Raw genomic sequence first — 23,051 nt, forward strand, 5'->3', positions numbered from 1 at the left:
CCATATTTCAGATTTATTTCAAACAACCTCATACTCCTAACATTTCTCGGTAGTCCTGCACGCAATGCAGCTTTACTTTTCCCTTTCCCCGTGGTTCGCGTTACGTTGGTCCCCATACTCCCCATCTTCTCCACTTTAAATATCCCTAACTCTTCCTCCACGGATTACAACAGAACAACACTAGTACACAACTTCTTCCTCTCTGTCACAACATAAATACTGCGAAATGCATTGTAAAAGACATGACACTCGTTCTCAAACATGTTTCAGTCGGTATCCGTTGAAGTACTCGCTGGGCACAAATCCTTAAGTTTGGTTTTCACTTTCCTCGTGCATTCCATTTGTTCATCAAATTTTTTCAGGGATCGATGTATTTATTTATGTTTTTTCTTATTTTATTTTTTTACGGCTGTCAAGTGAAATTCCATTATCTTTGGTATCTGCTTCATACAACAACGTTGTACTGCACTGCTTCTTCTCTACTCTCTAGTAGTTGTACTGGTAGTCTGCTACTGTGCGATGTGCACGTTACGTGAGAGAGCATGCGAGTGAATTTTCTTGGTATCTGTCAATAATGTGCCAGACAGAAATCTCACCTAATTTTCTATTATTGTTTAGTGTTGTTTGTCGAATTCAGACGCGTTGAAATTGGTGAGTCGGGGTGTAGTGTGTCACGACACGTTTGTTCGCGTTGTAATTGTTGTTTACATCGTAATTGACGGAAGTTTTATGATGTCCATCATATCAACTTATCCCTAAATACCAATAAGAAATGAGCTTTCCATTTCGTGGTATTTATTACATTAAACTGTTTTCTGAAAGATGGCAGGGAATGAAAACACGACGAATGTGCAGGTGAAGGTGGAGAAACCTGATGAGACTGGTTCCACGTCAACTGCAGAAGTTGAACACAGGTAAGACTGATCGACATTTTTTTTTTTTAAATTATCGGGTTAAAGGAAAAACTCAGTATGAGTGAGAAGCGTGTTGGACTTGCCCCCAGTAGAGCCCAACGTGAAAAAAAATTCTTAAGTCAGAAATAAGCAGATTAATTCTTTATCGGTAACTGTCTCTCGGGGGTCATTGATGAAATACCCAGAATCATTTACCTTTTGCCAGGAAAATTATGCGTTGCTTTAACATTTATTTTTGTCCTTCGAGTAATGTTTTCCTGAGTACTTGGTTGAGGTGCATGGCTGGGGTACGCCCTATTGCACCAGTTATAGGATTTCTTTCCTGTTCCATTCACGTATGGAGTGCAGGAAGAATGATTGTTTGAATCCCTTGTACATGGAATAATTATTCTAATCTTATTCATATGACCCCTGTGTGAGCAATATATAGGGGGTTGTTGTATATCCCTATAGTGATCGCCGGTTCTTGGAACTTAGTCAATAGACATTCTCGGGATAGTGTACGTGTATCTCTGAGTCTGCAGAGTGCACCCATGAATTAAACAACCCTGCGACCATTCATGCTGCCCCTCTCAGGAAATGTTCAGTATCCCCTGTTAGTACTGTCTGGTATGGGTCCCACACACTTGAATAATATTCTAGGTTTGGTCATGAAAGCAATCTTCTTTGTAGACTGATTGCTCTTCCCCAGTATCCTACCAATAAGCCTAAGTCCACAACCTGCTGTATCCATGACTGAACCTATGTGATCACTCCATTTCATATTCCTACGATTTTACACCTAGGTATTTGTATGAGTTTGTTGATTCCAACTGTGATGCAGTGATATTATAATCACAGGATACTACATTTTGTCGTTTTGAGAAGTGCATAATTTTACAACTCTGAACATAAAGAGCAAGTTGCCAATCTCTGCGCCATATTGAAATTTTGTCAAGATAACATGCTGTATTCTCCTTACCAAAAAGTCCTCAACTCACTCAGTTTTTGTTTGAAAGCAGACAATGTTTTTAAGTTATTTATATTGCTTGGGAGAGGGGTTTTGGAGACATGCCCAGGCTTAATGGGGCAGGTTCTGGGTTAGATGGATGTTTAGAAATTGTTGGAGAAGATCAGTTGGGTTGATATTGTTCTTCTTGTAGGGTGTGATTGACTTTTGTTGTTTGCTGACTTTGTGTTTGGGAGTGATATCGAGTAGTTTGGGGTTGTTTTGTGTGTGGGAGAGGGAGATTTTTGTTTTTCTGGTGTGTGTGTGTGTGTGTGTGTGTGTGTGTGTGTGTGTGTGTGTGTGTTTATGGTATTTTGGTTTCAGTGGTGTTTTGTGAGTTATGTGGGTGTGTGAAGTTTGTGGTTGTGGTTTGGTAGTAGAAGTATACAGCTGTGGTTGTGGTAAAGAGAAATGTCCGATTCCACTTTTTGGAGTTTTAGGTGTTGGTTTTTTAGTATCGAGAACTACGGTTGAGCTATATAGGTCATGGGGAAGGCTGATTCCACTTTTTGGGGTTGTAGGTGTTGGCTTTTTGCTATTGTGAGCATCGATTGAGCTATATAAGTAGAGTGAATTGTAGGATTCCTCTTAGTTTTGTGAGTGTGACATTATTTTAGGCATAGTCCATATCGATTCAGGCAGTCTAGGAAAAAATCTTACCTTCATAGTCTCGGGTGTTATTGGATTTAGCATATGTTAAAATGAGGGACTAAGTAAGGAATACAAATTTTGTTTTGTTTTCTCCGAAATGCAGGCCTCCAAAGATGACACTGTACATACAATTTTGAGGACGCCAATTTTTGAAAAAAAATTTAAAATGCTGTATCTCAGGAACAGTTCTAGATATTTAATTTTTTTGAAAGATAATTGCTCTATGATTACAAAGAAATCCTCCATTTGGACGTATCTGTCAAAGTTCTTTCACTATAACATTCTGTACTTTTTTTATAATTTATGGGAAAAAAATTTCAAAAATGCCAATTCATAAAAAAAATTCTGTCAATAGTACCATGTAGTTCTACATTCCTTGAACAGGAGAGCTTCCACTTTTAGGTTGAACAGGTTTTATACACAATTGAAATTCATAAAACCTGTTTATTTCCACATTATCACGTAACAGGCTCATAAAAATAAAAACCTATCCTTATTTAACATAATTTAAGCTTTGAAAGATGAGTAAGTGACTCATTTTTCAAGCATTTTAAATGGTTCCAAAATGTGTGTGAAAGGCTCAAAGACTTAAAGGTTTCAGTTTATACAACTTCTGTGGACTCTGTTTTGGGAAATACGGAAGCGTCCGATCCCACCCATCTGCTTTGACCTATGATGTCACAAATATGGCGGAAACGACCATAAACAGGAAACGTTAGCGACAGCCCCGGGCATTTGCACAAGACCTGCCCATTTCCCCCCTCCACACCAACCAAGAGCACATCAATGTGATCTTTGGGACTTGTGCACCATCTGGGGCTGTCGCTAATGTTACGTCCATAAACCACGATTCCAATATGGCACAAATAAAGTTGTTGCATACACATTATGAGGACGAAAATACATCGAAAAACAAACACACACGTTCCACAAAAAGCCTAATGACACTAATGGGATAACTGCGGGAAAGAGGGGGTTTTTGAGTGGGGACAAACGAAATATAAACAAATTTAGACACCCACCCCCATACAAAACCACGCAAAATGACAAAAACCGACGTCACAAAACTCCCCAAATCCAGCGAACACAATATTATCTGGAATCGGACACTTCCCTTTACCTATATTGCTCCACAGCAGCTCCCAATCCTATAAATTGGGATCCAACACTTCCCTTGACCTATATAGCTCAACAGCACCTCCCGATCTGATAAATTGGGATCGAATGCTTCCCTTGACCTGTTATCCTTACGACATCTCCACATACAGCTGTCCCTGGTCTGAGATGCCGGAACTTTAAGTAAGCCTCAATTCTTCATGACATACTAAACACTTCACGACTTCATCCAAAAATACGAATAGTTGAAGAAATTTTACTAGAGACAACTCGATGTCCCCCATCATAGCCGACAACCGAAAAATGTTGACCCTGTCAGTCATATCCATACCTACCACAGACATCAAAAAAGCACTTTACCGGAATTCACACACGACGCCACACTCGCAAACTAAACCAAAAACATAACTTAACACACCACCAGAGAGCACCACCGATCGCATCAAAACTACACCTACAAACATGCCACTCTCACAAACTAAATTCTGCACCGTAGTGACGTCACACACAGCAGCCTTACGTCACGGGTCCAATCCAACACATGGGATTGGACGCTTCTGTCGACCCCTGTTTTGTACTGAAATTGGCCAGTCAATCAACTAAAAATATGTTCCACTTCTTCAGTATCTTATTTTGATATGGAGTGATGCCTTCCTGTTGAACCAATAGGAACTGGAGCACTTAAAGTCTTCAAAACATTGTGAACAGGAAATTGACACTGGTGGCATTGTTGATTTGCTTCAACTGGAAACCTATATCCAGCAGCTGGTCCATGTGGTAGCGTGTCTGTAATCTCTGCAACCCACCAGTCAGTCATACGCATGTGCCACGAACATCCCCCTTCTCAGGTTGTGAATGTGAATATTATTCTGCTGTTTCTGAGGTGTTAGCCAAACGAACGAAATTTCTTGTTTCTTGCTCTTTGAAGTGCATGCAGTATGAGCTCACCCATCAATTTGAGTCCAAAAATGGGTCCTCTGGATTCCTTTCACAGGCGTAGTTTGTTTGGACCACTCTTCATTTTTTCTGCTCGCGAAATTCTTCGATTTCCTCTTTGAACAAGAGAATGAGGGCTGTGGATGTGTAAGATTTCACAACTCTCGTAAAATCCTCAGCCTTCTGATTTGCAGCTGTATTTGGTCTGGAAAGATTATGTTTTGTTGCATGATGCTTCAGCAGACCACCTACACCATCACAAGGCCTCTTCCCGCAGCCACTAGCACTGTATACCCAGTTAGGTGGTACAAGTGCCTTAATTCAAACAGCTGGTAATGATTTTTAAAATGATTAGGTGCACTTTCAGAAATAATGATGATCATCTCTGTCCCTGTTTGCAGTTGCAGAATTCTGTGCATTGCTAGCAAAGCATGTGCTGAGTCATGTCCTGTGTCATCACTTATAACTGCAACACTTGTGGTCTTGTTTTGAAAATATGTCACTCCTGCAAAAATTGAAACCTGGTCATTGCTCCAATGATACTTTTGTACTTCTTGTGGGAGAATTACTGACCAGTTTTCAACAAAGTCACAGTGAAGCACAAAGTGTAGTTCTTCAGTCTGTACACACCCTTTCACTTCTTCAATGTGTTGTTGTTGCAATTTCTTCAGATGCTGGTGTGTTACTGCTTTCACTGACCATTTACCAAGTTCATCAGTGAAACTGTCAAAGGCAACAGTTTATGCGCCTTCCATATAATTTCTGCAGAGTTACCTGCTACATCTTCCAGGCCATGTGTCTGTAAAGACAGTCCTCCCTTTCCAGGGTAGTCACCACGTTCTTGAAACAAGTAAGTCTCTCGCTTGACGTCACAGACTACTAATGACTTAACATGCCCAACCAAGGTGTTATATTACAGTAAGTTCTTCGAAGTTGACACACAGAGCTCAAAATTCGTACGGTACACACATGAACAGACATCTCTACATCTGCATCTACGTGATTACTCTGCTATTCACAATAAAGTGCCTGGCAGAGGGTTCAATGAACCACCTCCATGCTATTCCACTCTTGAACGGCACATGGGAAAAACAAGAATTTAAATTTTTCTGTGCAAGCCCTGATTTCTCTTATTTTATTGTGATGATTATTTCTCCCTTTGTAGGCAAGTGACAACAGAATGTTTTCACAATCGGAGGAGAAAACTGGTGATTGAAAGTTCATGAGAAGATCCCGCCAAAACGAAAAATGCCTTTTGTTTTAATGATTGACACTCCAATTCACATATCATGTTTGTGACACTGTCTCCCATATTTCATGACAATACAAAATGAACTGCCCTTTTTTGTGCTTTTTCGATGTCATCTGTCAGTCTCACCTGATGCAGATCTCACACTGCACAGCAATACTCCAGAATAGGGCAGACAAGCGTAGTGTAAGCAGTCTCTTGGTAGACCTGTGGCAACTTCTAAGTGTTCTGCCAATGAATCACAGTCTTTAGTTTGCTCTACCCACAATATTATCTATGTGATTGTTCCAATTTAGGTTATTTGTAATTGTAATATTGTATTTAGTTGCCCCCTGCGCCACCTACCTCAGGAGCAAAACCGTCCCACCCATCGGGGACGTCCATCCCCACTTCTAAGCCGGAGACGTGTCCAACTTCTTCGGCTTCTCACGCTCGCAAGGGGTCCCTTGGGTCCCTCCCTTCCCAGGTTTCCGCCAGCGAGAAGCCTGACAACCGACAGTGGCGTAATTGCCCTCAATCAGCTGGTCGTAGGGCTTCACGATCCTCCTCTGTCCCGGAGACTGAATCGGTGAAGCCCTCCCAGCCGGTGCGACCCAAGGAACAGCATGAGAAACCCAAGAAGAGCTCTCAGCCCAAGGAACTCGTGGTGGCAGCCATCCCACCGCAACCTTCCAGCTCTGCGTCTGAGGATGCGGTGGAGATTCTGGCGTCCGCTGAGGACCTCGATCTCGCCGGTCCATCAGACGCCACGGAAAGCACTATCACAGGTGGTAAATCGGAGGCAGCAGGTGACCCAGCGGCGTAATCTCCCTTCCCAGTCCCGTCAAGCCTTTCTCAGCCATGGGCAACACCATCCTCCAGTGGAACTGCAGCGGTTTCTTCCACCATCTAGCTGAGCTCCGCCAACTTCTCAGCTTTCACCCTTTCCTCTGCATTGCTCTGCAGGAAACTTGGTTTCCGGCAATGCGAACCCCCGCCCTCCGTGGCTATCGGGGTTATTATAAGAACCACGCAGCTTATGAAAGGGTGTCTGGTGGCGTCTGCATATATGTCCTGAACTCTCTTCACAGCGAGTCTGTACCTCTCCACACACCTTTAGAGGCTGTCGCTGTTCGGGTGTGGACGCTACAAGCTGTTACCGTCTGCAGTCTTTACCTTCCACCGGATGGTGATGTCGCACAGCATGTCCTGGCTGCTCTGATAGCTCAATTGCCTCCACCTTTCCTGTTACTGGGCGACTTTAACGCCCATAACCATCTGTAGGGTGGGTCAGTGGCAACAGGTCGAGGCGCCATCGTTGAGCATTTATTGGCGCAGCTCAATCTCTCGATCTTAAATGATGGTGCCTTCATGCACTTCAGTGTGGCGCATGGCACATACTCCGCCATTGACCTTTCCATCTGTAGCCCTAGCCTCTTACCGTCTGTCCAGTGGAGAGTGCATGACGACCTGTGTGGTAGTGACCACTTTCCGATGTTTCTGTCACTGCCACAGCGTCAGTCTTCTGGGCGCCCTAGCAGATGGGCTATGAATGAGGCTGACTGGGACTTGTTCTCCTCCACTGCCGCTATTGAGGCTCTCTCTAACGATGCCATTGATGCAGTGGTTCAATCGGTCACCACCGGCATCGTTACTGCCACCGACTCTGCCATTCCCTGTTCTTCTGGGTCCCTTCGGCGGCGGACTGTGCCTTGGTGGTCGCCTGAGATCGCTGAAGCGATTAAAGCTCGCCGGCGGGCACTCCAGCGTCACAAGCGACATCCCTCAATCGACCACCTTATCGCCTTCAAACGGCTGCTTGCGCGAGCCCGCTGCATTATCCGCCAACGCAAGCAGGAGTGCTGGGAGCGGTATGTGTCCACCATTGGCCTCCATGTCACTCCATTGCAGGTCTGGGCCAAGATTCGCCGCCTCTATGGCTATCGGACCTCTGTCAGTGTCCCTGCGCTCTCACTGAATGGAGCAGTTTGTACTGACTCCGACATCATTGCAAACCTCTTGGCAGAGCACTTTGCTATGAATTCTGCTTCTGCCAACTACCCATTGGGCTTCCGCTCCATTAAGGAGCGGATAGAACATCGGAGTCTTTCTTTTCGCACTCACCATCCTGAATTGTACAATGTTCCATTCAGTGAGTGGGAATTTCGAAGTGCCCTCGCCGCTTGTCCTGATACCGCTCCTGGGCCAGATAGCATCCACTCTCAAATGCTGAAACACCTTTCAGTGGACTGCCAGCGACGCCTCCTCGATCTTTACAACCGCATTTGGGTCGAGGGTGAGTTTCCGTCGCAATGGAGGGAAAGTCTTGTTGTCCCCATTTTGAAACCAGGGAAGAACCCTTTGGAGGTGGACAGCTACCGTCCCATTAGCCTCACCAACGTTCTTTGCAAGTTGCTTGAACAGATGGTGAGCCGGCGATTGAATTGGGTACTGGAGTCTCGAGGCCTTCTGGCTCCGTCTCAGGGTGGGTTCCGTAAAGGCCGCTGCGCCGCCGACAATCTGGTAAGCCTGGAGTCGGCCATCCGTACTGCCTTTGCCCGCCGTCAGCATCTGGTTGCTGTCTTTTTCGACATGCGGAAGGTGTATGATACAACATGGCGTCATCACATCCTTTCTACGCTTCAAGGATGGGGTCTTCGGGGCCCTCTGCCGATCTATATCCGCAGTTTTCTGTCGTATCGTACCTTCCGCGTGCATGCCGCGGCCTCATATAGTTCCTACCAAGTCCAGGAGAACGGTGTGCCACAGGGTTCTGTTCTCAGTGTGTGTCTGTTTTTAATAGCTATTAACGGGCTCGCTGCGGCCATGGGAAATACTGTCTCCGCTTCCCTGTATGCTGACGACTTCTGCCTTTACTACAGCTCTATTGGCATTGCAGCTGCTGAACGTCAGCTACAGGGCGCAATCCGCAAGGCGCAGTCTTGGGCTGTAGCGCATGGTTTTCAGTTTTCCTCAGCCAAGACCTACGTTATGCATTTCTGCCGGCGACGAACTGTTCACCCGGAGCCGCGGCTTTATCTTGACGGCGAGCTTCTTAAGTGGTGGAGTCACATGGGTTTTTGGGGATGGTTTTTGATGCCCGGTTGACTTGGCTGCGTCATATTCGGCAGCTTAAACAGGCGTGTTGGCGGCATCTAAATGCTCTGCGATGCCTGAGTCACACCAGGTGGGGCGCCGACCGATCTACTCTCCTACGACTTTACCAGGCGTTAATCCAGTCCTGTCTGGACTACGGGAGTCTGGCTTATGGCTCAGCATCCCCATCTGCGTTGTGGGTGCTGGACCCAATCCTCCACAGCCACTGGTGCCTTCCGAACCAGCCCTGTGGACAGCATACTTGTGGAGGCAGGTGTCCCTCCGCTGCGGTTATGACGCCAACAATTACTGGCTGCTTATGCTGCCCATGTTTTTAGCTTGCCCGGGCATCCAAATTATCGTGTCCTCTTCCCGCAGTCAGTCGTTCATCTGCCAGAACGTCGGCCCCGGTTGGGTTGTCCGATCGCCGTAAGTGTCAAACAGCTTCTTTCCTGGCTTGGGTGTTTCCCTGTTCCACCTCCTTTCCGGGCCCCTCTGCGTACACCCCCGTGGTGTGTGCCTCGCCCTTGCCTTCGGCTTGACTTGGCACATGGCCGGAAGGACTCAGTCCCTCCGGAGGCCTTCAGATGCCGCTTTTATTCCATCCTGGCCACTTATCAGGGCTCTGGCGTTGTCTACACTAACGGTTCGATGGTTGCTGGTCTAGTCGGTTATGCACTAACTCTAGGGGACCATTCTGAACAACGTTCGTTGCCGGCTGGCTGCAGTGTTTACACTGCTGAGCTGGTCACCATCTTTCGTGCCCTAGAGTATATCCGCTCCTGCTCAGGTGAGTCCTTCGTTATCTGTAGCGATTCCCTGAGCGGTTTTTGAGCTCTCGACCAGTGTTTACCTCGTTCTCGTCTGGTGATGGCTATCCAGGAGTCCCTGCATACTCTCGCCCGTAGCGGCAGGTCTGTGGTCTTTGTTTGGACCCCAGGCCATGTTGGTATACCTGGCAATGAAACTGTTGACCGCCTGGCAAAAGAGGCCACCAGTGCACCATCTCTGGAGATTGGCCTCCTGGCGGTTGATTTGCGGGCAGTCTTACGCCGCAAAGTTATCTCGTTTTGGGATGCTGAATGGCGCGGTCTGACCACCCCTAACAAACTCTGTGCCATCAAGGACACGACGACTGTGTGGCGGTCATCCATGCGAGCCAACCGCAGGGAATCAGTCATCCTTTGTCGACTCCGCATTGGCCACACCCGACTCATGCACAGTTATTTACTGTGTCGTGAGGATCCCCCTCTTTGTCGTTGTGGGGCGTCCTTGACGGTGGTCCATATTCTGTCTGAGTGCGCCCTTTTAACCGTGCTCAGGCAGACTTCTGCAATGCCTGACACGCTCTCTGCTCTTTTATCAGATGACTCGGCCATGGTGGGCTTGGTTTTGTGTTTTATTCGGGCAGGGGGTTTTTATCCTTTAATCTGAGTGGTTGTGTGGGTGGGTTTTTTTGTGTGTGTGTGTGTGTGTGTGTGTGTGTGTGTGTGTGTGTGTGTGTGTTGATTCTGGCTTTTAGCCTCTGATTTTAAACTGAGTTTTTAAAGTGTTCTTGGTGGTTGGCTTTTCCTCTTTTTCTCTACGGTCGGCCAACCACCGTCACACTGTGTGTTTTAATTTTTGTCTGGTCTCTGTCAGAGTATTTCATGTCCTGTTTCGTATGCCTTTCTTTCCTGTTGTTTGTTTTTTATTCTCTTCGGGTGGTTTTAGTTTTTATGGAACAAGGGACCGATGACCATAGTAGTCTGGTCCCTTTAATCGCACAAACCAACCAACCAGGCAGGCAGCACGCGGGGACGTCACAGGAGTGCTCAATGTCCCTCGCATCCCCGCATCCAATCCCCCACAGTGATGCCCCTTGGCAGCAACCTCAAGCTGTGTGACGGAAGCGAACACAGCCTGAAACTGTGAGCGAAGAGTCGCCTGCTCAGCTCGCATCTGCACACAACAGTCACAGTTCCTATCCATTACTGCAGTTGCTCCTGTTTGAAGCTCATAAAAATATGCAACAAACGAATGGAGTACTCGCCTTATCAGCAGCAGGAACTAGTGGTGTGCTCTCGCTGACAGTCTCACTGACACTCTAGGTTTGTGTGGCACTACTTGCTTCGGCCATAGCTCATAAAATTTTCATCTTCCAGTATATGAAGTTTTATAGTTGCTCCTATAAATTGTAAAACGTTCTTTAATACTGCAAGTCATGTACCTCTTCACTTTTACAACTTTTTGACCTTCATCTGTTACTGTTATAGTGTCTTTTTTGTTGGCACTGTGGCGAGAACAGCCCCACTTATCTTCCAGAATAAATGACTGCACAATTTGAACTTCTTCTACAAGATGACCATAGTAGAGAACTGGTCCTCCAAAGGCTCCTTTTACAGACCTCACATTTCTTGATTTGTCTACCATATACTTTGATACTGATTGAACATGGTTCAAACTTGTTTTCTTTGAAAATGTCTCTGGAACAATAGTTAAAATCTGCACCTTCTCACTGTAGGATGCACAGTATTGAATAGGTATTGATATTTGTGAAAAATTCCTGGCAAGAGGTGCAAGAGTGCTTTGGTTTATTTTCTTATGAGGATGGAATTTCTACTTTGAAGAGTGTTGTTAGTTTTGCTTTAGTGTATGCATCCACAGCTCTGGTAATTTCTCTGCACTTTCTTGATGCATAGAGCTTATGACTCGACTTCATTGTCCACGGTTTCTTAACAGGACTAACACCGACTTCTGTAGTTGACTGATTTATTGTATTTACTTCTTCGTCTATTAATTCAAAATCTGCATCATCTGCGCCATGGGAGGCTTCACCTTGTTCAGATACTACCATTGCTGTTATTCTGTCAAAACATTTAGAACACACAAAGTTGTCACTGAAAACACCTTCCCTTCGTTCTCTCTGGAAGAGTCTTCAAATTAGAACACTTATTCCCAACCTGAACAAAGTTGGCTTTTTTCCCCATATATATTACTCTTTTATGGGTATGCACACTTCACTCTCCTGTCAAACAGTCCTTTTCACAAAACACAGTGCAACTGTGTCAACTGGCAAATTCCTCATGAAAACACAGAACTCAGTGGATGGCCTCAGATTTCTTAGAGGCCTCTTCAGTAAACAAATTAGCACTGAGCAATACAGAAACCTGCAATGAACAAACACGACAAAGAAACTGACAAGAAACTGCAATAAAGTGTAAGAAATATCTGCAACAGTGAAAATGAAAAGAAATAATTACAACAAAGAAAGTGGGAAGAAATAACTCCAACAAATTAGTAAGAAACAACTTCAGTGAAGACATACATTGCCCTTGAAAGTTTAAAAAAATGTTTTAAAATAAAACCTGTCCAACTTGAAAGTGGACGGAGGATATAGTACTACTTGGGTACTGATGAACAGAAAAAATCTATAACATTTCTGGATTGGAATTTTTGAAAAAAAGAAAGTTTTTTCTATAAATTATTTAAAAAAATTAAAAGGTGACTGTAAAAGAACTTTGATAGATGTGTCCAAATGGAGGATATCATTGTAATCATACAGCAACTGTTTTTCAAATAAAAAAACTCTAATAAAATTTCTGTAACTGTTACAGAGATACAGCATTTAAAATTTTTTTCCGAAATTCGCATCTTCAAAATGGTATTCACAATGTCATCTTTGGAGGCCTGTATCTCAGGGCAAGAATTTTTTTGGAGAAAACAAAAACATATGTGTTTCTTACTTACTCCTGAATTTTAACATGTGCTAAATTCAATAACATCCGAGAATACGAAGGTAACCCCCCCCCCCCCCCCCTGCCTGAAGTGATATGGATTAATATTTGGATGGTGCATGGTGATTTTTATTGTTACATGCGTAGCTTGTCCCTGCCCTAGATTCCCTATTTCCAGTGGTTGCCCTGATAGTTTCATTTTATTGCTGGAGTGAGACATTCTTGTGTCATTTTTATTTTTGTTTGAATTTGTAGGCATGTGTATGCAGTAACATTGGCACCATTTTGTACACGCTGGAAGGAGGCATTTCCACCATATTGATGACATTATGGGTGGAATTGGGCACTTCCCTAATGCCAGTATGTGGCCATTTGTTTGCCACTTAAGTCTATTTGTACACATGGTAGTTATACTTGAACCTAGTGCTGTAATTATGCATATTTTTGTCCAGCAGAGCTGTGCAGTTGATTTTAAGCGTTATTCGTTTAATTTGCTCACGTGTGTACAGTGCAGGCACCGTCAGTATGTGCAGTTCTTTGAATTTAGTCCTGCTGTGCACTGCCTTAGTTTCCAATGCATCTAATCACTTTTTTATTTTGAAAAGGAAAGTTGCTACTCACCATATAGTGGCGATGCTGAGTCACAGATAGACACAGCAAATAGACTGTCACAAATAAGGATTTTGGCCATAAAGGCCTTCGTCAACCCCCCCCCCCCCCCACACACACACACACACAACTGCAGTCTCAGGCCACTGGAACCACACTGTGAGCAATAGCAGTGCCAGTGCATGATGGAAGTGGCTTGCAGTGTACTGCACCCCCCCCCCCCCCCCCACGATCAATTGTCATGAGAAATACACGTGTGCTTATTTTTTATCGTGTATATATATCATGAACCAGCAGGATATCCAGTTTCTACTCAAATCCTTAGGCCTATCCCAGAACCTCTCCTCGGTGTCTGTATGTGTGCTTACTCCTACCGCTCCCCACACCCTACTTTCTTCATGCTTCCTAAAGTCCATAAGCCTAAGCACCCACGTTGCAGCACAACAACGCTCGACCCCACGTTGGAAAAGAGGTCGAAACACATTTGGAAACGTTAAAATCGGAAGTCCTACCCCACCCGCCTGACTGACCAACACTTCCGACCTCATGAAGATGTCACAAATTGGATCAATTCGTGGATCGCTTCAAAAGATGAACAGGGTTTTTGACATGGGATTTGTACACTGCCCGAAACATGGGGGCAAGTAGTGGCCAGCGATGGAAAATATTTTGAATGATACATGTGTAACCAATTTGTTTCATTAAAGCCTCAAATGTTGGAGGGGGGGGGGGGGGATGGTGGAAGCAAAGTTGTACACGTTGTAGTTTACCTGACAGTGTCTGGTCTGTTATGTACATTATATAATTCATTGTTGAATCTCCGCCTACGTACACCATTTTCATCCACTGGCTCAAGAATTTTTCCCAAGATCTTTCTCTCAGATATGTTCAGTTGCTTTATCTTCTGTGTTAGATAAATAACTTGATTTTCACTATCTCAGTGTGTGCACATGTGCTCCTCCTTCCCCCCCCCCCTTTTACACACACACACACACACACACACACACACACACACACACACACACACACACACACACACACACACACACACCTGTGTAATGACACTTGCAATCTGTTCTTACATTGCAATTGTATAATTTAAAAAAAACCTGCAATGTTGACAGGCGTAAGACATACCATGAATAGGAAGGTAGGGCAGAGAGTGCGTTGCTGTACACAGTTGATTGGATGGTTATTCTCGTCAGAATCAGTGGTAAACCAACACTAGATACACACGGAGATATCACAAACAGAAACTAAAGTGATAGAGGACATAATTATGCGGATACTGAATGTGTAATTCAGTATGGAAAGAGAGATGAAAATTTAATTATTGTGATGGGTGATGGAAGACACTTAAGTTGGAGAAGGGATAAAGCCAGAGCTATAGAATAACATGCACTCGGCAGTGCAAATGAGAGAGGAGAAAGACTTCTTCAGTTGTGCGATGAATTTCAGCTAGTAATAGTGAATACACTGTTAATAAATCACAAGTGGAGAGGTGCTTGGAAAAGGCCTAGAGACACAGAAAGATTCAAGCTGAATTACGCCACAGCCAGAAAGAGATTTCAAAAACAGATGTTTAATTGCAAGGCATTCCCAGGAACAGATATGGACTCGGGTCACAATTTAGTATCAAACCTGTGTGCGGCCATCCTGATTTAGGTTTTCTGTGATTTCGCTAAATTGCTTCTGGCAAATGCTGGGATGGTCCCTTTTTGAAAGACCACAGCTGACTTCCTTCCCTAATCCGCAGGGACCGATACCTCACTGTTTGGTCCCCCCCCTCCCCCGAATAAACCAACAATTTATTAAAGACAAAGAGGAGGCTGAAATTTAAGACAATCATCTGGAGGAATCAGTTTGTGAATAAATGGGATACTGAACTATTGGGGAATGGTGGACATTCGAAGTTCTCGGAAGCTGTGGATATTGTGATGTATAGAACATCAGGCATTCTGTTGAATAACATATGTTATACAGATAAATGTACAAGACAGATAACTGTGAAGAAACCGTGAGTAACAGAAGAATTACTTCAGTTGATTGACAAAAAAAGACTGCACATAAATATTCGGAACAGGACAGGAACACAGCAAGCGATATAAGTGCAGGGAATTCAAGGCGAAATGGCTGCCAAAAAGGGGGGGGGGGAGAGAGAGAGAGAGAGAGAGAGAGAGAGAGAGAGAGAGAGAAGGATATAGTCATATGAAGGACTGATTCAGTATGTAGAAAAATCAAATCAATCTTCAGCGAAATTAAAAGCAAAAGCATTAATATAAAGGCTGCAAGTGTAATTCCACTGTTAAATGGACAGGTGGAAAGAGTATATTGAAGCCCTCTATGGGAGTGCCCAGCTGTTACATCTGTACATTGAAAAAACAACAACAGGGGAAAAAATGTTTCAGAAATGTGATTAAAATTCAGGGTGAAAGGATGTCCACAATAAGACTCACTGATGACATTGCTACCCATAATGAAAGTTAGGAAGAATTACAGGACTCAGGTGTATTAAACGCACAGTCTAATCTACAAAGAGTATGGATTGAGAGTAAACTAAAGAAATATAAATGTAATGAGGTTTAGCAAAAATTAAAGTAGCAATAAACTTAACAGTAAAACTTTGGACCACATAGTAGGTGAAATGAAAGAATTGTGCTACCTTTGAAATAAAATCACAGGTAATGGACAAAACAAGGAGGAAAGAAAAGTAGACAAGCCCAACCAAAGAGGGCATTCCTGATCAAAAAATATCTAGTAGCCTCAAATGTCAGTCTTAATTTGAGGAAGAAATGACTAAGAATATATGCGTGGAACACGCATCATATGGAATTGATACATGGACTCTAGGATAACTGGTAAAGAAGAGAATCAAAGTGTTTGTAATGTGCTGGTATAGTCGGATGTTGAGAATTGTGTGCAGTATTAGTTAAGGAGTGAGAAAGTTCTCTGCAGGACTGAAGAGAAAAGAACTGAGTGGAAAACATTGACAAGAAAGGAGAGGCTAACAGGATCTGTGATAAGACATCAAAGAATAATGGAACTGTGGAGGATAAACTGTAGGGGAAGACAGAGATTGTATTGTATCCAACAATTAAATGTCTAAGTTGGATACAAATGCTAATCTGAAAATACTTTATTGCAGTAGAGAAAATAAAGTTGTGGCAAGCCACACCAAACCAGTTGGCCTGATGAAAAAAGAAAACTGCCACCACACTTTGATTTTGCCAACTCTCAGTTAGTGTCATCATCTAACTGAAACTATGCTTCAGACTGTGCTACTCTTCAATCTATCATCAACCCTCCATTTGGGGGGGGGGGGGGGGGGAATATTCTTGTCATTATGCTTTCACAGTATCCCAGTCTCAAACAAAACATTTATCTTCCCACCTAACCTATACTCTGAGTTACTCTACAGATCATTGTCATCACAACTTCAGAGAAAAAGAAGTCGAAGCAGACCTGCAGTGTCGCTATCTATAATCCAGTTGCAAAAACATTCTCTAAGTCTTTGAGCTTCCCCCCTGGTCTCACTGTATCTTCACTAGAACTTAGAACTAAACAGTGTATTGCAAAATACCAACTTGAATTGCATCTACAACTGAAACATCGTAAATGCAACCTGTGCAGCATCTGATATCATACTTCAAGGAAAATACCAATGTGTCACATTGTTCACTAGACCCAAGACTCCTACCTACTAATTTTGACACTGTTTCTACTGAACACAAAAGTACTGAATGAGTGTTTTTAAGTTACTGATGTACAACAAACTCTCAGTTATGATAAAGGTCATGTATCAGATATGGAGTTAATTTTGCCACACTTACAAGGGCATTGAACTTATTACTTTTGCCTGGTCTCACAGTGTCTGTTTTCATCTGCCTGGAGGTGAAACCATGCTTCTCTATCCGTTAAACTGTCTCAGGTGTAATATGCAGATAAGCCTTGCAAGAGATACGAACTATTGTACAGTGCCAGAGAAGTGCAAAAACTTAAATGATGACTCCAATTTTGGGTCAGGAATTTAATGTAACATTTGAAGAAAAAGATACAGGCAACAAAGTTCATGAAAATTTCTTATTCTGGAAATTATTATTTTATTGTGCTCTAAAACTATCCATGTCGGCTACATAGCTTCTGAAACCAAAAGCACATCTTCAGCATAAGCCTATATCAAGATAATGTAAATAAAATAGAAAGAAACTTCCACATGGGAAAAATATATTAAAAACAAAGATTCCAAGACTTACCAAGCGGGAAAGCGCCGGCAGACAGGCACATGAACAAAACACACAAACACACACACAGAATTACGAGCTTTCGCAACTGGCAGTTGCTTCGTCAGGAAAGAGGGAAGGAGAGGGAAAAATGAAAGGATGTGGGTTTTAAGGGAGAGGGTAAGGAGTCATTCCAATCCCGGGAGCGGAAAGACTTCCCTTAGCGGAAAAAAAGGGACAGGTGTACACTCGCACACACACACCCACACACATATCCATCCGCACATACACAGACACAAGCAGACATATTTAAAGGCAAAGAGTAAGGGCAGAGATGTCAGTCGAGGCGGAAGTACAGAGGCAAAGAAGTTGTTGAAAGACAGGTGAGGTATGAGCGGCGGCAACTTGAAATTAGCGGAGGTTGAGGCCTGGTGGATATCGAGAAGAGAGGATATACTGAAGGGCGAGTTCCCATCTCCGGAGTTCGGATAGGTTGGTGTTGGTGGGAAGTATCCAGATAACTCGGACGGTGTAACACTGTGCCAAGATGTGCTGGCCGTGCATCAAGGCATGTTTAGCCACAGGGTGATCCTCATTACCAACAAACACTGTCTGCCTGTGTCCATTCATGCGAATGGACAGTTTGTTGCTGGTCATTCCCACATAGAAAGCGTCACAGTGCAGGCAGGTCAGTTGGTAAATCACGTGGGTGCTTTCACATGTGGCTCTCCCTTTGATCGTTTACACCTTCCGGGTTACAGGACTGGAGTAGGTGGTGGTGGGAGGGTGCATAGGACAGGTTTTACACCGGGGGCGGTTGCAAGGGTAGGAGCCAGAGGGTAGGGAAGGTGGTTTGGGGATTTCATAGGGATGAACCAAGAGGTTACGAAGGTTAGGTGGACGGCGGAAAGACACTCTTGGTGGAGTGGGGAGGATTTCATGAAGGATGGATCTCATTTCGGGGCAGGATTTTAGGAAGTCGTATCCCTGCTGGAGAGCCACATTCAAGGTCTGATCCAGTCCCGGGAAGTATTCTGTCACAAGTGGGGCACTTTTGGGGTTCTTCTGTGAGAGGTTCTGGGTTTGAGGGGATGAGGAAGTGGCTCTGGTTATCTGCTTCTGTACCAGGTTGGGAGGGTAGTTGCGGGATGCGAAAGCTGTTTTCAGGTTGTTGGTGTAATGGTCGAGGGATTCAGGACTGGAGCAGATTCGTTTGCCACGAAGGCCTAGGCTGTAGGGAAGGGACCGTTTGATATGGAATGGGTGGCAGCTGTCATAATGGAGGTACTGTTGCTTGTTGGTGGGTTTGATGTGGACGGATGTGTGCAGCTGGCCATTGGACAGATGGAGGTCAACGTCTAGGAAAGTGGCATGGGATTTGGAGTAGGACCAGGTGAATCTGATGGAATCAAAGGAGTTGAGGTTGGAGAGGAAATTCTGGAGTTGTTCTTCACTGTGAGTCCAGATCATGAAGATGTCATCAATAAATCTGTACCAAACTTTGGGTTGGCAGGCTTGGGTAACCAAGAAGGCTTCCCCCAAGCGACCCATAAATAGGTTGGCATACGAGGGGGCCATCCTGGTACCCATGGCTGTTCCCTTTAATTGTTGGTATGTCTGGCCTTCAAAAGTGAAGAAGTTATGGGTCAGGATGAAACTGGCTAAGGTGACGAGGAAAGAGGTTTTAGGTAGGGTGGCAGGTGATCGGCGTGAAAGGAAGTGCTCCATTGCAGCGAGGCCCTGGACGTGCGGGATATTCGTGTATAGGGAAGTGGCATCAATGGTTACAAGGATGGTTTCCGGGGGTAACAGACTGGGTACGGATTCCAGGCGTTCGAGAAAGTGGTTGGTGTCTTTGATGAAGGATGGGAGACTGCATGTAATGGGTTGAAGGTGTTGATCTACGTAGGCAGAGATACGTTCTGTGGGGGCTTGGTAACCAGCTACAATGGGGCGGCCAGGATGTTTGGGTTTGTGAATTTTAGGAAGTAGGTAGAAGGTAGGGGTGCGAGGTGTCGGTGGGGTGAGGAGTTTGATGGAGTCAGGTGAAAGGTTTTGTAGGGGGCCTAAGGTTCTGAGGATTCCTTGAAGCTCCGCCTGGACATCAGGAATGGGATTACCTCAGCAAACTTTGTATGTAGAGTTGTCTGAAAGCTGACGCAGTCCCTCAGCCACATACTCCCGACGATCAAGTACCACTGTCGTGGAACCCTTGTCAGCCGGAAGAATGATGATGGATCGGTCAGCTTTCAGATCACGGATAGCCTGGGATTCGGCTGTGGTGATGTTGGGAGTAGGATTAAGGTTTTTCAAGAAAGATTGAGAGGCAAGGCTGGAAGTGAGAAATTCCTGGAAGGTTTGGAGAGGGTGATTTTGAGGAAGAGGAGGTGGGTCCCGCTGTGATGGAGGACAGAACTGTTGCAGGCAGGGTTCAATTTGGATAGTGTCTTGGGGAGTTGGATCATTAGGAGTGGGATCAGGATTGTTTTTCTTCATGGCAAAGTGATATTTCCAGCAGAGACTACGAGTGTAGGACAGTAAATCCTTGACAAGGGCAGTTTGGTTGAACCTGGGAGTGGGGCTGAAGGTGAGGCCTTTGGATAGGACAGAGGTTTCGGATTGGGAGAGGGGTTTGGAGGAAAGGTTAACTACTGAATTGGGGTGTTGTGGTTCCAGATTGTGTTGACTAGAATTTTGAGGTGTTGGGGGGAGTGGAGCTGGAAGTGGGAGATTGAATAGATGGGAGAGACTGGGTCTGTGTGCAATGAGAGGAGGTTGAGGTTTGTTGGAAAGGTTGTGGAGGGTGTGTGAGTTGCCTTTCCGGAGGTGGGAAACCAGGAGATTGGATAGTTTTTTGAGGTGGAGGGTGGCATGTTGTTCTAATTTGCGGTTGGCCTGTAGGAGGATGCTATGTACAGCCGGTGTGGATGTGGGAGAGGAAAGATTGAGGACTTTGATTTGGGATAGGAGTTGACGGGTGTGTTCATTGGCCGAGTCGATGTATAGGTGAAGGATTACGCGGGTGAGGGCTATGGATTGTGCTGTTTGGAACTGGTATAAGGACTGATGGAAAGAAGGATTGCAGCCAGAGATGGGAACTTTAAGTGTGAGGCCTTTGGGAGTAATGCCAAATGTCAGACAAGCCTGAGTAAATAAAATATGGGAGCGTAATCTGGCTAGGGTGAAGGCATGTTTGCGGAGGGAATGTAAATAAAATTTAATGGGGTCGTTGTAGGGATGTTGTGAGGTTGACATGGTATTAGTAGGTGGAAAGGGTAATATGAGGTTAAAGTGAAAGTAAAGAGAGATTTATATAGGGAGAGATAAAGGTGTGAAAAAAGTCGAAAAAGTGTTGGTTTGAGATGAGCTATGTTGATCATGTGCTGAACTTAGGTTGGTGAACAACAATGGGTGCAAAGGTTGGGTAGTTATGTTGTCTCCAGATCACGTTAAAGGGTGGGGAAATTCAAGAAAATTTCGAAAAAAGTTTCGAAAAAATAAAAATAAAATTCAAAAAAAAAAAAAAAAAATTCGAATAAAATCTCGAAGAATATGTGTGTAAATGTATTCAAAGGACTGGTTATGTACTGGCAGGTTATGATAATGAGGCTAACAATTGTTTGATGAAGAAATAATAACGTGTAAACCTGTGGGAAGCTGCTAAAAAATGATCGGTTTTGTGGGAAAAACGGGAATGGAAATAAAACGAAAGTTGTTGGAAAAAACTGAGATGGTTGTGTAATGGGTGAAAGGAAGTAAAACGAACATGCTGCGTCAAGTGTTCTCACGTAGGTGGAATTGAATTGAACTCAACTCTGGGAGTCTCTTCCTTGATGCCTTCAGAGGTGATACATGGAAATACAAGATCCACGGTTTCTGCCATGCACACATACTGATCAATCAGATAAGCAACCATCAAATTTACAGGTACTGTGTCTCCAAAATGAGTCAAAAAAAAGACAGGTAGCTGGCAACTTAGGCTTTGAATCTCTCTCTCTCTCTCTCTCTCTCTCTCTCTCTCTCTCTCTCTCTCTCTCTCACACACACACACACACACACACACACACACACACACAAAAACTCTCTCTCTCTCTCTCTCTCTCTCTCTCTCTCTCTCTCTCTCTCTCACACACACACACACACACACACACACACACAAAAACCAACCCCTTATCACCACTGTTTCACCTCGGTGGAAGATACATGGAAAAAATAAAGTAAACCCTCACTGTTCAGATGGCTCCCATCCTATAATAGAACACTGAAGAATTGGCAGACAAGCACCTATGTATGTGTCTGCAAGAGAGATTTTAAGGAATCTGATTCCACTGTGCATAGATCTTGTGCCCTAACAGAAATTCAAGAATTTAACAATGTGGTAAGGCAGTGTCAGTACTGGTTTTGGTGTTTGTGTAAGTGTTTTATTTTCTAAATGTGTGTCACAATTGCTGACATTATCTGCATTGAAGTAAGAAGACACTTTGAATGCTTAAGAACTCCATAATTATATTAAGCTTGACTGTGTACAAAACATACCGGTAATATATTCCAAGTGTAACTTTTAAGCCTCGCTTTTATGTGGATGTGTATATTCAGTATTTCATCTGTTAACCAAAGCCTTGTCTTTTTTCCTGGTTGTTCTTTTTCTGTCTTTAGTCTGTCAATCTTTTGAAGCTATCCATTCACCTTCTGTTGAATTCATTGCCTCTATTTTCCTTATTTGTCGTCTAATTCTTGCTTTGAAACTCGCAACAACCTCTAGTTCTGTTAGCTTTTCCGGTTACCATTTCCTTGATTTCTTATATTTCTGAAATTTTATCACTTTTAACCTGTAGTTCACAAACTTAACCTTATCTACCACTGGAAATGTCTTGCAGTTTAAAATCAGCTTTCATAGTCTTTGTCTTACCATTATACAATATATCTGACACCTTTCCAGTCTCCAGTTCTCTTCCAGGTATGCAACCATCTTGTGTGACCATATTGTGTGTTAGCAGTGATTAAATTGTAATGTGTGCAAAATTCTACCAGATGGCTTCCCATTTTATTCCTTTGCTCCAGTGCATGTTCTTCTGCTACTTTTTCCTTCTGTTCCTTGTCTTACTATTAAATTCCAGTTCCTCATAACAATTAATTTTTATCTCCCTTAACATACTGAATTAGATTTTTAGTTATATGTTTTTCAGTGTCTTCATTGTCTGCAGAGCTAGTAGGTATATATACTTCCACTGTTGTGGTGTAACTTGGTTTTGTTTCTGTTTTGGCTATGATAAGGCATTCACTATGCTGTTTGTATTAGTTTACCCACATTTCTATATTTTGGTTCTTCTTTTACAGCCTTATTGAACCACTTCACTCAGTCATTTTCTGCTCACCATCTTCAATAAGTTTTCTTTCCGAATTGGCCAGTGCCTTCATTCACTATGATCTTTGTTGTTGTGCATCTGTGAATATAATTGTCATTGTACATTGTTTGTCTACTTATGGTTTAAATCTTATTTTTATGGTTTTTAGTTTTGTTTTACAAATCATCCAGATTTTATTTTTGCTCTTTCATATCCACCCTGATTTTCTTTA

At 43.7% G+C, this 23,051-nt stretch overlaps 2 protein-coding genes across 5 annotated transcripts in view; one reads left to right on the forward strand and one right to left on the reverse strand.

The window, feature by feature from the left end:
• The window catches only part of LOC126365741 (putative RNA polymerase II subunit B1 CTD phosphatase RPAP2), a 45,257-nt gene extending 44,945 nt beyond the window's left edge, over positions 1-312 (reverse strand). The window contains exon 1 of one of the 2 annotated variants that reach the window (XM_050008191.1): positions 28-312. In XM_050008191.1, coding sequence (XP_049864148.1) covers positions 28-125 — 98 coding nt within the window. In that variant the 5' untranslated portion in view covers positions 126-312. The remainder of the gene's footprint in view (positions 1-27) is intronic. The other variant, XM_050008192.1, reaches the window with a different exon arrangement.
• Positions 313-339: 27 nt separating this feature from the next.
• Positions 340-23,051, forward strand: part of LOC126365742 (DNA-directed RNA polymerase III subunit RPC6) — an 89,473-nt gene continuing 66,761 nt past the window's right edge. Inside the window, exons 1-2 of one of the 3 annotated variants that reach the window (XM_050008194.1) lie at positions 487-651; positions 823-914. In XM_050008194.1, coding sequence (XP_049864151.1) covers positions 823-914 — 92 coding nt within the window. In that variant the 5' untranslated portion in view covers positions 487-651. Of the gene's footprint in view, positions 915-23,051 lie in introns of all 3 variants that reach the window. The other 2 variants (XM_050008193.1, XM_050008195.1) reach the window with 2 other exon arrangements.

The sequence above is a fragment of the Schistocerca gregaria genome, chromosome 4 (assembly GCF_023897955.1).
Source record: "Schistocerca gregaria isolate iqSchGreg1 chromosome 4, iqSchGreg1.2, whole genome shotgun sequence".
Lineage (NCBI taxonomy): Eukaryota > Metazoa > Arthropoda > Insecta > Orthoptera > Acrididae > Schistocerca > Schistocerca gregaria.